This window comes from Ostrea edulis, chromosome 2 (genome assembly GCF_947568905.1).
Source record: "Ostrea edulis chromosome 2, xbOstEdul1.1, whole genome shotgun sequence".
Taxonomy (NCBI): domain Eukaryota; kingdom Metazoa; phylum Mollusca; class Bivalvia; order Ostreida; family Ostreidae; genus Ostrea; species Ostrea edulis.
The window spans coordinates 43,983,069-43,998,068 of NC_079165.1; the positions used below are offsets into that span (position 1 = coordinate 43,983,069).

Sequence of the window (15,000 nt, forward strand, 5' to 3'; positions counted from 1 at the left end):
AGTTCTGCATATTTTTGACGTTCACCCAATGGCAACGATCTTTTACTATTGAAATGTTCAAAATAATGAATAATGATATCATTTTATCTTCTAAGTAAATAGAAACCGCAACATTAGGAGAATTAATTGATACTTAACAGATATATAATCGAAACCGGTCAAATGAGCTTCCAACACAATATCTGATCCGCCATTTTTGTTTACAGCTAGCCAGAGTGCAATGATATTAAGGTATTCAATGTATAATGACCATATTTCATATCTAATAAATGGATGGTGGAATATTTGTAATCATAGTATCATTTTGAAGGGTTCATCAAATAAAAATAATCCACCATAGGAATTTTCAAAATTTTGTTTACTGCTTGATTTATTTCACCTAGAATTTAACATTGAAGTATATGGGAAAAGCATCTTTTATTACAATATTTTAAAAACAAATTCTATTTTCATAATTATCTCTTGGTAGAAAGTTACATACACTTTCTTTTTATGAAAATATGAAATAAAATTAATCATTGACCGCACACAGTTTTAGAAAATGAGATTTTTCTTATTTTTACAAAGGGCAGACAACTTTTCCAAAAAGTCTTAAGTGCAAAAAGGTCAGCTTTTAATCATTTACCAGTCATGTGAATTTCATCTGCTTCACTTTCATCATTATTTAACAATAAACTTTTATGTTAATCTAAATCCTTCAAAATTGTTCATTATCCTTTCATTATACATGGAATACCTTAATTTGTACCCGGTTTGATACGAAAAGTTTACCCAATAATGGCCCAGATATTGCACGCATAAATCTCTGGAAGTTAGATTCATTTCCTCCTTTAAAACATCGCTGGCTAAATGATGAAACACTTGGAACAATACATTGTTTTTGGAGATTGTCAATGTCATTGAAATGTCATAGTCAGCTGGTACATATATCTATTTGTTCGGAATGGACGGGCCAAGTTTAACAAAACTTGCAACCTATTGAGTCTTGAATTCCAGTACCTTGTGTTATTTCACATTTGATTTCTAGGATACAAATGGAAGTCACGTGATGACTATTTCTATTCGTTTTCTTATCTGCAGGCTGTAGATTTTATGGGAAAATTTGCATCTTGGGTGTAATCTGCCTTTTTACACATTTGACAGTACTTTTTTCCGTTGAATACAAGAAAAATAACCGGATTTACTGCCGAGTTAATTGGCGCCAAAATCTGGAACATCACGGAAACCTGGTACATCTGCTGATCTGCTATGACAATGTAACCATATACGACCAGGAAGTTGAAAATAAAGTATGGACTCCAGCTCAAGATAAAAGCTAAAAACGAGAAGAAAATAGATTAATTATACAATGCTGATTTATTTCCTGAAATACATAGACATTCAACATCATACACGTGTGTGTGTTTCTTTACTATATAGTATTTAACTCATGGTCTGTGTACACGTCTCTGGAGGGAGTAGTAAGTAAAGGTCTCAAAAGCAAATGTGGTTTTGATCTCATCTAATCACCAGGAGTATACAAATTATAGCATATACATGTATGCATAAAAATTAAGAGAAATATTCTAGTTTCCAATCATGTTTGACAGATAGCTAATGGTCTGGGTTTATGATATGGCACATTTTTGCAGGATCCTATGCAAATATTCATTGAATTGTACAGACAGTATTTAGCTACATTTTATCTGCACCTAATCTACATGGGCCGTTGTCTTAGTGATTAATTTCTGTCTGTTTCCCAATAGACGTATTTGATAAAGAATTTAATTCTTTGATTTGTTGTATGTTTTTATCATACTAGATGAAACCCCGCGTAAGCGCGGGAAATAACAATTAAATAATATTGCATAGAGGAAGGACTTTTTAAATGCGTGTTTGAATTGCTGCACACATGAATTGAATGAACGATATCTTTAATTCAAAATATTTTTTTAATAATTGCGCGCATTAATTATGTTATATTTATTGATATCATATACAGTAAATATTAAATGTTCCTTGTGTAACATAAATGATCTCTCCGTATTGAAAATTAGATAATGATTTTACGAATGCAATTATTAATCCGTCTTGCCGAATAGTTGACCAAAGGCAAAATGAACGGTTGTTCATAATTTCAAACTTTGAAACTCAGTATTGTGAATTTGTTTATAATGGTAGTTTTTGTCCAGAACGACAATTTGAGGGCAAAATTATAAATTCATGTAGTTTCTTCTCGTCAAATGCAATACTCGAAAACATAATACGCTATGTGAATGACAAACAGAAAAACTGTTATATTGTAAACAGTGGCCTGATTTCTTGGACACGTCGGGCAGTGTACAACCTAATTTCGTCAAAATGTTTTTAACTTTGAAGTTATGAGTTACAAAACATGTTCAGCTAAAATAAAAACTTTTCCTGTGTTTGTACATATCAGTAACTGTTACTAAATTATTACAAAAAGTCGTAACAGTGACTTCTATAATCAAGGGAAAATTTAAGAACATCGAAAATATCAGATGAATATTGGTTTAAAATAATTATCGATGTGTCAGATCGTTGGTCTCGAGAGAGGGGATGTCCTTCGTTGAATGAGATGTATGCAAGTAATATAATTATAAATCTTCATAAAATGAAAAGTCAAAACTATTATAAGTATAACTAACACTAAACACCTACAACATTTTATACTGATCATGTTGTAAACAAATCGCAACTTTTCGACTTGCCGGAAAGGCCCGTGAATGTGCAATTGGTTGTAGACCTAACCTATGATGTTGCCTCATTCTTAGCGAAGCGCTTCGTTCTGGAAATTTCCATAAGGCTGATTCAAGACTATGATTGACTCTATCTTGTTTAACGTCTCTGTCGAGAATTTTTCACTCATATGGAGATGTCACCAAGACCAGTGAAGGGCTTCAAATTTAGGCGCTCTAACCGCTAGACCACCGCAGCGGATTCAAGACTAAAATCACGGATTGAAGAAACGAACAGGCATATTTCATTTATTCAACAATTATCAAAAATTTTCTTCTGTAAGATCAAAATCAAGCATTGATAAACAACGGATTGACTTCATATCGCATTATCTTAAGTTGTCATTAAAAAGAAAGAAAAAACTGGCTTAGATCTGCCAAAGCGTGTCCGCCACTGTACTCTCATTTTTGCTATTTGTGGGTAGTTTATCAAAAACGAAAACAGGTTTTTAATTCATTTCACGACATTTATTAATCAAGTAAGATTCTATTATAGCTTACGGACTTCAGCTCACATAATAAATGATATTAAAGGTATAAGCAGTGACTCTGGGGCAAGCGTTTCGGAGTTTATTGGCAAAATTTGTTAATCTCTAAGTATAGATATAGACAGCTATCCATTTTACATAACTTGACGCATTTCAAATTACTTATGGTTATTGTACATATATGTACATATACCATGAGAACATGGTAAAAAAAAGATTTTTTTTCCAGCTTGATGAAATTCTCAGACCAAACCCATGAGAATCAGATGTCTAGTGGGATACCAAGATTCCCGGTTTGACAATTGCACATGTCACTATCATTCCTTGGGTCAAAGCAAGATTCCTGTCTAGTACACAACAGCTAATAATATTTATTGAATTACTCATAATCAGCTTCATACGAAGACACATATTAAGTAAATATTGCTAACTTTATTAATTATTATTCAAGAAATAAATTTAATTCCTGAAAATACATGAGGGAATGAAATACGATGCTTCACTCCGGCATGCTTCATGAATCGCGCCAACACTTCATAAAAGTATTCCGGCGTGAAGTAATGCAGTTCATATCCTCATGAATAGCGCTAGCGCTTAATAAACGTATTCCGGCGTAAAGTAATGCAGTTCATATCCTCATGAAAAGCGCTAGCGCTTAATAAAAGTATTCCGGCGTAAAGTAATGCAGTTCATATCCTCATGAAAAGCGCTAGCGCTTAATAAAAGTATTCCGGCGTAAAGTAATGAGTTATGTCCAAGACATGGTGTTATGTCGATATCGACGACATCGATGATATCGTATCGATATCGAATCAATATTGTTAAACAATTTTTTATGACTGTCCTAGCTACTATTTTCTTTACACTTGTGTATAAATTTCGCTATGTTGCACTAAATGAGTTCCCCGTACTGTCGATATCGACGATATCGTATCGATATCGAATCGTTACCGTTTCAAGATTTTGTTGTGACATTCTACCAACTATATTTCTTCATTGTTGTTTGTCTGTTTATAAATTTAACACTGACTGAGATTCCCTTGTTGTCGATATCGACGATATCGTGTCGATATCGAATCATGATTGTAAAACAAATGGTTGTGCATGTCCTTGCCTGCATCATTCTGATAATTGTGCAGATGTTTAGGTAATTTGCATTAACAAAGTATCCCTTGCTGTCGATATCGTCGATATCGACGATATCATGTCGATATCGAACCATGATATTTATAAGTTTTTTGTGACCATCCTTGTCACTTTTTTTTTTTTTTTTTTTATAGATGTGCATGTGTTTAAGCATTCTAAATTGATTAAGTTTCTATTACTGTCTATATCGTCGACCGGTGTGCGAGACTAACCCTTTTTAGTCGACCGGTGTGCGAGACTAACCCTAATCAGTCAACCGGTGTGCGAGACTAACCCTAATCAGTCGACCGGTATGCGAGACTAACCCTAATCACTCGACCAGTGTGCGAGACTAAACCTTTTCAGCCGACCAATGTGCGAGACTAACCTTTTTCAGCCGACTGGTGTGCGAGACTAACCCTAATCTATCGAGTGAGCTCACTAACCCTAATCTATCCACTGGTGTGTGAGACTAACCCAGTTGTTTTGTGAGAATAATCTCAATAATATGTTATGCTGGGCTAACCCTAATCAGCCGACTGGTCTGCGAGATTAACCCTTATCTATCGAAAACGCACACTTACTCGACTGGTGTGCAAGACTAACCTGGTTAGTGTGCGAGAAAAATTTCAAAATTATGATCTTAATAAATTCACGAAACACGATTCATATCGATACAATATCGGAACAGTTTTGTCGATATCGACAAAGCACCCAGCGTCATTTATGATGATTGACTTCAACAACAAAATCCATAAAACTATCGATATCGATACGATATCGAATTGATATTGCCGATATCGACATGATAGTTAGTCTGTGGTAAATTTTCAATATTGATTATTTCACAAATCTCAGTCAATTACAAAAACTCCAAATGGTTGATATCGAAACGATATCGACACGACATTGTCTATGTCGTCGATATCGACATTACACTCGGTCTTGGACATGTATGGAAGTAATGCAGTTCATATCCTCATGAATTTTCAAAAATAAACTAAACATATATTTGCACTCTATTTTCATTTCTGTCGGAATTCCCAGCCGTTAAAATAGACGGACTACATTTACCAGTAAGTGATTTTGTATTCATACGCGCGTTCATTAGGAAGTGTTTATCATTACAATCTGTAGAAATAACAAAGTAAAAAACATTGGGAATGTAAATATTACAATATATATACAAAATAAACAAAAGAGAATTCTAGATACTAAGTACTTACCAATGACCACACCAAACGTCATTTTGAGGGACTTTATTTTAGCACGGGATATTGTTTGCCTTCCACTAAGCACCGTTGGATTTGCGTTCAAGTTCGTCATAGTAAGAGTCGTTGTTGCATCTGTAATATACATTATAATTGGTACAGGTGTTTGTTTGCGTAAATACCTACAAGTTGGTTATATATACATTTTTTTTTTCGTGGAGGCTTTCTTACTTTCTTAACTGCGAGGGTAAACCTTGCGATTTGTAATCAAGAATATGTTGGTGTTTGGATGATTCATGCGTATCCAAGTCAGATGATTAGGCTTATCATAGTTACATCCCCCAAAACACCAAACTTTAGCGTAAAATTTTATAAGTTATATAAGTTTGTTTTGCAAAAAGCCCGATTTGTAACGGTTGTTAGCTTACCTGAGCCGAAAGCTCAAGTTTTCTGATCGCCTTTTATCAGTCTGTAAACTGTTCACGACCTAAGTCGTTAAAATTGGTAGTGATAGTTCCATCGCCAAACGTTCGGCATCAGGGGTGAATATCATGGGTCCTCGGAGATGACCTTAAAAACGGATGTCCCGAGTCACAGTGGGTGTGGCACGCTAAAGAACCCTCACTGCTCAATGGCCGCAAGCGCCGAGCATAGACCTAAATTTGAAGCCCTTCACCGGTCTTGGTGACGTCTCCACATAAGTGAAAAATTCTCGAGCGAAACGTTCAGCAAGATACAATCAATCAATCAATTCACCCCAGAAACAAAATTTGGTTGAAATCTGATTGTTTTGGCAGCCATTTTGAAATGGTGACCATTTTGAAACATTTGAAAATTGAATGGAAAGTAAAACTGATGTTGGAAATGAACTCTGGACCCACAATTGACCTCAAAACCCATGGTACATGGAGATTTTAACACCTTAAAATATTTCGATGTATGGCGGTCATTTTGAAAATGGCGTTTAAATAAATATTGATGCTGGAAATCGACACGGGGTCATCATATTATCCTAGAAATGGAATTTGGTTGAAATCCGACAACCTTGATTATTTTTACGTTTTTGGTAGCCATTTTGAAAATTTGGAAAGTTGATTGCACCCTTCCTCATGACCCCCTATTTACTCCACAAAGTTTGAATTGGATCTGTAGAACACTTATATAAAATCGTGCGGACAAATTTCTAACTAAAGAATAGAAATTGTATTGATTGATTGTATCTTGCTTAACGTTTTCACTCATATGGAGATGTCACCAAGACCGGTGAAGGGCTTCAAATTTAGGCCTATGCTCGGCGCTTACGGCCATTGAGCAGTGAGGGTTCTTTAGCGTGCCATACCTATTTTGACACGGGACATCCGTTTTTAACCCCGCGACATTCACACCTGATACTTAGCGTTTGGCAATGGAACTGTTACTATCTGTTTTAACGACTTAGGTCTGTCGCGGCCGGGATTCGATCCCCAACATTCCGCATGCTGGGCGAGCGTTCTACTTCTAAGACCACCGCGACGGTTCAAGAATAAGAAACGGAGCAAAAACACATAGTGTCGGGGACATAGGGGTACATGTGTATATACTTTGAGCGACCTTTACCTTTCCAAAATCACCTTGAGAGACCTTGGTCCAAAAGATCAATAACAGTTTATATTAAATATTGTTGAAATGAATGTAGTTTTCGTATAGAATGCATATTTTCTGAATGATCTTGACCTTTACAAAATGACCTTGAGTGACCTCTGTCTGAAAGCCATTTACTTGTTCAAAAAATTGTTGAAGCAAGGAACTTTTTGCGTTCATAAGGTATCTGTTCTGAGTAAACATGACCTTTTCAAAATGATCTTGAGTGACCTTTCAGCCATTTGCATGCAACTTTCTCCGTATAAATGAGTGATCTTGACCTTTCAAAAACGACCTTGGTCCAAAAGTCCCCTGGAATACTTGTGATCAATTATGATGAATTTCTGATGAAAGGTTTAAGGGATGGGGAATTTTACACCAAAACCTCGGTGTTGAAATAAAAAACTTTTTATGTTCTAAGTGACCTTGACCTTTCCTATATGACCTTGAGAGATCTTGGTCCGCTAGTCTTTGTCTCAAGGAATATTTATGATCAATTATATCAATTTCTGGTGAAAGGTTTAGGAAATATGAACTTGGACGGACGGACAGACACGACAGCGACTATATGCTCCCCCGAAATTTTACAGCTTTAAGATTTGAGAAGATTTTGAAGTGTCCTCATAAAGAAGAGTCAAACCCATTACAAAAAGTAACGTAATTAATTCATATCTTCATTCAAAAGTTGTAGTAAAGCCATCCAGTGGCGGATTTAAGGGTGTGTGTGTAAAAATTGCATAATTTTATTAATTTCCCCTTATAAAAAATGATAGAAAATAGTACAAATGACTAAATAGGAGACATATTTAAAGCTCTAACAATCTGTAAAATCTAGGAGCTTCCTGGACCCACTGGGGGCCTCAAGGCGGCCCCCACACCCCCTGCCTCATAAAGTGCCTCCCCCCTTAACCGTAATTCCTGGCTGATCCAGCCCCTCCATCTCAATACATAGCACAAGGCACGTATGTCGTTTTCGTTCGTCTGTCCGTCTGTCGGTATCACTGATTTTAATTCACTCACCTGTGTTCGGTAATCTGAAGACGGAGTTTTTCCACACAATGGTGACGATGATTATGTAGCATATGGTGATTATAATGGCGGGGATGAGGAACATCGCAATAGCACTCAGTGTGAAATAAATCTGGGGAAAAAAACATATCCTCTTTGTTACATCTTAACCACTTCCATTATTGAGTTAAGTGCATTCTTAGAACGGTAATGAAAATTGTGTGCCACGCCCATTGTGTGAAGTATGTATGCAGAGTGGGGACCGAGAGTCAGGACACTACCCCGGGATTGGTCAAAATACAAATACAAATTTACGTAAGATGTATATTTTCCCTAGTTTATGTAGCTTCACTTGTAAAATACTAAAACCAATAAAAAAAGGGGGTGGGTGGGTGGGAGTAATTCTGGAACAAGGTAAAATTTCATTACAGGTTAAATCCCACATTTGGAAAGAAGATTATTTGAATCCGCGCATGTGATTCAGTAATTAATTTCTTTAACACCCACTTTGACCATACATGTGCTTTTAGGCAATAATATTGGATTGTCCAAAAACGTGGCAATATTTGGAGGGTGTTGCTAAAACGCGGGACGGAAAATATTTTATGTAATAATGTTATGAGGTGGTCAGCATTTTGTTATTATGAACAAGGTTTGCCTCATTTGGGACGAATCTACATGTATGTGAAATTCGTACATTTACCGATATCTTGCGGATAAGTGTTGAAACTGAAGAGATACAGCGGGAAAGAAAGATTGAAACAGAATCAGTGTAAACTAGGGTGAAATTTACGACCCATAGTAAACGGAATCAACATATTTATTTCATAATATATGAAATAGGTAAAAGCTTACACAGAATTTATGCTTGAATGGAATTAAAAGTCATCTCATTATTAATCTAAATGTTAAGATATACTAGTATTTAATTTAGAAATGAACTGCCAGAAGTCCTCCCTATTTAGGATTGGAGTACTGCGGTCACTAAGTCCCCGTTAGTTAATAAATAATAAATCAAACACAAGATGTTTAACTTGTTGACTTAATAAGATCATGAGTTATCGTTGTTTTATACATATCACACTCCCTATTGTAAGCACACACACATACACGGTATTATGTGTAAATACATGTACATGTGCGTTAATGATATTTTGTCGGGGGGGGGGGGGGATATAAACCACGTTCGTTCTTTTCATTCTTTACCCATAGGTGTCACTGGTTGCTAACACCTCTGTCAATGCCGAAATTTCAAAATTCTTGTTAAACGCTTTGTAAATTCTTACACAAACGTTTAACTTAATTCGCTTAATCAATTTACGATGCATAATTTTAAGATAAAGTTGTTTCATGGCTTGTAAATAATTCCCAAATTGTTGATTTAATCAAAATGAATGAACCCCCCCCCCCGATTTTTTGGCGTTATCTCATCTACATTAATCATTCGAATTCTTAAATTCCGTTCCGTCTTCCTTTCCATTTTCTGTTCCCCGTTTTAGCAACACCCATATTTGGAATGTTTTACGTTCCTTTGAGAATTTTTCACTCATATCGAGACGTCAATACAGTGCCATTGTCGTCCGAAGCAAGGATTCTAGCGCTCTGATATACTGATAGATTGATTGTATATTGTTTAACATCACCATCGAGAATCTTTCACTCAAATGGAGACGTCACCATTGCTGGTGAAGGGCTGCACAATTTAGGCCTATGCTTATGGAGTGCCAAATTAACATAAACTTAAATAATTGAAGACATCTTCAATTATTTGAAGATATCATCAATTAAATTATTGCACTCTTTAAATGAATTAATGCGCACATTAAGTCAATTATTGCTCTCATCAAATGAATTAATGCGCGCTTCAATTCAATTATTGCTCTCATCAATTGAATTAATGCGTGCATCAATTGAATTAATGAGAGCAATAATTGATTTAATGCGCGCATTAATTCAATTATTGCTCTCTTCAATTCAATTGATGAGAGCATCAATTTAGTAGAAATATTGCTCACAATAATTAATTTAAAGCTCGGTGTAAATAATTTGATGATCTCTTTAATTCAATTGAAGATATGTTTAACTATTTACAATGCTTTTGTATAAGGAATTAATGCGCGCATCAATTCAATTAATGCGCGCAATAATTCAGAATTGAAGATATCATTAATTATTTGAAGAGATCTTTAATTAAATTGTTGCGCGCATCAAATGAATTGATGATATCTTCAAATAATTGAAGCTATCTTCAATTATTTGAGTTTATGTTAATTTGGCGCTCCATATACATGTATGCTCGGCGCTTATGGCCTTTCAGCAAGGAGTGATCTTTATCGTGCCACACCTGCTGTGACACGGGACATCGGTTTTTGCGGTCTCATCCGAAGGATCAGTCCATTTAGTCCCCCCCCTCCCTCCCTCAACACATACACACATGTACGTATACAAAATAAAGAATAACTTGCCTGCCACTGCGTCTGGTCCATAGCTATACTCTGGCACTGTGGATACCCGTCTTTATCATAGTGCACGCGGAAAAGAATCAATATTTTTATAGAGATTAATAACGACAGGCCCCAAGCAATTCCTATGTATGCTTTACAACTTTCCAAACCTGCAACAACAAAAAACCAAAAAAAATAGAAAGAGGAGGAACGATTTAATTCAATGCCTTATTTATCTAATGAGGATTGAAAACAGCTCTACAGGGCTAGGAGTATGCTCTCCTCAAGAAGGAACAATATCTATGGAGCGCCAAATTAACATAAACTTAAATAATTGAAGATATCTTCAATTATTTGAAGATATTATCAATTCTTTTAAAGAGAGCAACAATTCAATTAAAGAGATCATTAATTCAGTTGTGGATATGTTGAATTAAAGATATCATTAATTCAATTGAAGAGAACAATAATTGAATTAATGCGCGCATTAAATCAATTATTGCTCTCATCAAATGAATTAATAATGTACGCTTCAATTCAATTACTGCTCTCATCAATTGATTTAATGCGCACATTATATCAATTATTGCTCTCTTCAATGTTGAATTGAAGATATCTTTAATTATATAGTTGCTCTCTCTAAAAGAATTATTGCTCTCTTCAAATGAATTAAAGATATAATTAATTAAGTTGAAGAGAGCAATAATTGAATTAATGCGCGCATTAAATCAATTATTGCTTTCATGAAATGAATTAATGCGCGCATCAATTCAATTATTGCTTTCATCAATTGATTTAATGCGCGCATTATATCAATTATTGCTCTCTTCAATTGAATTGTAGCGCGCATCAATTCAATTGTTGATATCATTAATTCATTTGAAGAGATCATTAATTCAATTAAAGCGCGTATCAATTCAGCTGAAGAATTAATGCTATCATCAATTCAATTAATGCGCGCAATAATTCAGAATCGAAGATATCAATAATTATTTGAAGAGATCTTTAATTAAATTGTTGCGCGTATCAAATGAATTAATGATATCTTCAAATAATTGAAGCTATCTTCAATTATTTGAGTTGATGTTAATTTGGCGCTCCATAGATATCAAGTTTATATCAACTACTCACTTCTGTTCAAGACTCACATACATTTTTTTTTCTTTAAAGATTTATTATTGTGTTCCAACAAGATTATATCGAGTACAATTCATAAATTTCTTCCATTTTTCGCATTAGGACAAGTACATAAAATTTTGCTTATCCTTATTTTGTCATAAAACTTCAACTTAGACTATGGCTCTCTAACCACATTTACTTTAGATGAAAGGTGAAGATACCGAACAGTAATCAATCTCATACTTCCTATAAGGAATTCAAATTAGAGAGTTGGGCAAACACAGACCCCTGGATATACCAAAGGTGGGATCAGGTGCCTAGGAGGAGTAAGCATCCCCTGTTGACCGGTCACACCCGCCGTGAGCCCTATATCTTAATTAATCAGGTAAACGGAGTTATCCGTAGTCAAAATAAGTGTGCCAAGAACAGCCTAACAATCGGTATGTAAAACGTCAGACAGCATTTGACCCAATGATAGGTTGTATTGGCAAACTATATCGTTTTACACATTTTAGAAAATGGTTTTGATATGATGATCGAGTAACTGTGTTTGATTGCGAAACCACCCTGTCAATGCACGTCTCTCTTCTCCTTAGTATTGTCAGAATACTGGTGTAGCCGTACTACTCTCTTCTCCTTAGTATTGACAGAATATTGGTGTAGCAGTACTACTCTCTTCTCCTTAGTATTGTCAGAATATTGGTGTAAAAGCACTACTCTTTTCAAGTTCAAAGTCATTCAACATGTTTCAAAAATATTGACTACTGTTATCAGACTTGAAAAAAAAAACAACTTTTGATTTAAAAATGTATTGTCTTATAATTCAGTATTATCATAATCTCCTCGTGCCAAGAATATACATAAATGATAGTTGTATCATACCAAATTGGCACGGACTTTTGATCAGCGGAAGTACAAATATATACAGGGTAGTATAAACGCTCGCACATCTGACAGATACCCTATAGAGTCAAATGAGATTAAGTGTGCTTGAAGGTCTGTATATGTTACAAAAATTCTTATATGGATTTTTAATGATTATAATTTGTCAGAGGGGGATTCATATTGAAGAAGATGTGCAATATACAAGTCCTGGTGACATGAGAGAGGATGTAAATCAGGACTCCAATTTCGAAACCCAGCGCTCGATAATTGTTGTCAGGCCAAATTCAAACATTATGAAACAGAATTGTAATACAGGTGTGTAGTTGACATGTTCTTCTGTTATCAATCTGATTAAAATCAGATCCTATGATCCACTCACGTATGGCGATCTACGTCAGCGGATCATAGCATCTGATTTTAATCAGATTGTTCGGTTATATACACATTGTCTAAGTTGTTAAAACTCAGCAGGGAATTAATAGGTTGGGTATGGATGCAATGGTTAAAAAAAAGGGGGAGGGGCGAAAAATTGTATATGATGGAGGAGTCCACATTCTTAAAGACCTCTGTGGACAGTGTGCTTTCATTTTTTTCTAGTTAAGAAATTGCATTTACAGTCTCTGAGGAGTGATTTAAAGGGAAGAGAAAGTGAGGAAATGTGATACTGACAAACTCCCTAGACACATTACAACATAATTCCTTTTCGTATGTGAAAAAGTCGAATTTAGAACCAATGATAGAAATGTATAGTTATCCCTTTATGTAACGAAATAAATCGTTCTCTGCATGTACATGATAAAAAAATTCATTACCTCTAGAAAATGACTGCATTGGTCGGGCAACACTATGACATCTGTCTAAACTCAACACTACGATGGCGTAATTGGAGCTATAGGTGGCAACTATTGCAAAATACCGCACAATCTTACACGCTTCTGTGCCGGCGTACCAATGCCCGGACTGATGCCAGAATAGATCGCTAAGTACCAGGAAAAATGCAACGGACAGATCTGAAAATAAAAATGTTTTTGTATTAGAGTGTCATTAAAGTCAAGCAAAAATGCCTTTCTGGTGGTGTGCTCCTTTGTGTTTTATCGGGTAAGTTATTGGGACTGTCTAAGGGATGAGATACGAGTATTAGTGCCGGTGTTTTAGCATAGACTTCCCCCTGCATAGACTCCCTCCCCCCTCCCCCCGCATAGACTCCCCCCCCCCCCCCGCATAGACTCCCCCTCCCCCGGAAAAACGGCCCCGGGATAGATCTTCCCCCATAGGGGAAAAAAGCGCCCCAGCATATAATTTCCCCCTATGTACAAAGTCAGTATAGAATTTCCCCCTGGGTGGAAAACCCGCCCTGGTATAGACTCCCCCATCCGCCCCCCCCCCCCCCCCCCCTCCTGTTTCCGGATTTCATCGACCGGAATCTTTTTCTTCTCATGTAGAAGCTTTTGAATAAATATAGAAGGAAGCAAACCCATGCAATAGAAGATAATAATCAATGAAAGTTATCATTGCTATCAAGAGGTACATGTTATAAAAAAAAAAGTTACAAAAAGAAACAAATATGTGCTGATAAATTGTTATAATTTAATGAAATATATATGCGCTCATTAATATTACGATATTCATAAGAAAAAGGATTTTTTGTTGAGATGTTGAAGTTGGGTTTACACGCTGAAAATTTTGAATTGCATATAGTAAATACAATATACTTCCCAAAAGACTTTAACGATGGTCAGTATAATTTTTCTCTCGTAAAAAGTTGACTAAAAGATATACAATTAAAATATCTAAAAAGTAAATTAGATGCGCTGTATAAATAAAAGTAATTTAATTTTCTCGTTTATTTATATTCGAAATCTTAAATTAAGAAGACATTAACTTCTTCCCAATTTCACTATTTCAGAGGTTAGATACTGGTAAATAACAGCAAAGACTTGAGATGTATGAATGAATTTTGAAAAACCATTACACGATTTGAATAATTTCCTTTGTTAAAAGAACATAAGATGATGATTGTGCTAAGAAGACCCTGCTCAAAATTTTAAAAGGATGATAAGAATTCCTGGGTCTAGATAAGCAAGAGAATTCTAGTAATAGAACTGGAAACGGATACATAGCTAAAATGTAAAAAAAAAAAAAAAAAGGGGGGGGGGAAGGCGTACTGTCATTTAGAAGGAAATTCTATACTGGGGGGGGGGGGGGGGTTCCTAGGGAGAAAATTGGGCCTAGGTTAATTCTTCCTAGGGGGAAATTCTATGCCAGACCCATCTTTTCGGGGGGGGGGGGGGAATGTCTATCCCGGGTCCGTTTTTCCGGGGGGAAAGTCTATGCAGGGGGAAATTCCATGCTACAACACCGG

General features: G+C 35.6%; 1 protein-coding gene across 1 annotated transcript in view; it reads right to left on the reverse strand.

Annotated features, from left to right (window-relative positions):
* Positions 1-865: 865 nt before the first annotated feature.
* The window catches only part of LOC130051695 (cardioacceleratory peptide receptor-like), a 68,780-nt gene continuing 54,645 nt past the window's right edge, over positions 866-15,000 (reverse strand). Inside the window, exons 3-7 of the mRNA XM_056154136.1 lie at positions 13,451-13,648; positions 10,656-10,804; positions 8,203-8,323; positions 5,578-5,697; positions 866-1,315 (exon numbers count right to left, since the gene is read on the reverse strand). Of these exons, the coding sequence (XP_056010111.1) occupies positions 1,071-1,315; positions 5,578-5,697; positions 8,203-8,323; positions 10,656-10,804; positions 13,451-13,648 (833 nt within the window). The 3' untranslated portion in view covers positions 866-1,070. The remainder of the gene's footprint in view (positions 1,316-5,577; positions 5,698-8,202; positions 8,324-10,655; positions 10,805-13,450; positions 13,649-15,000) is intronic.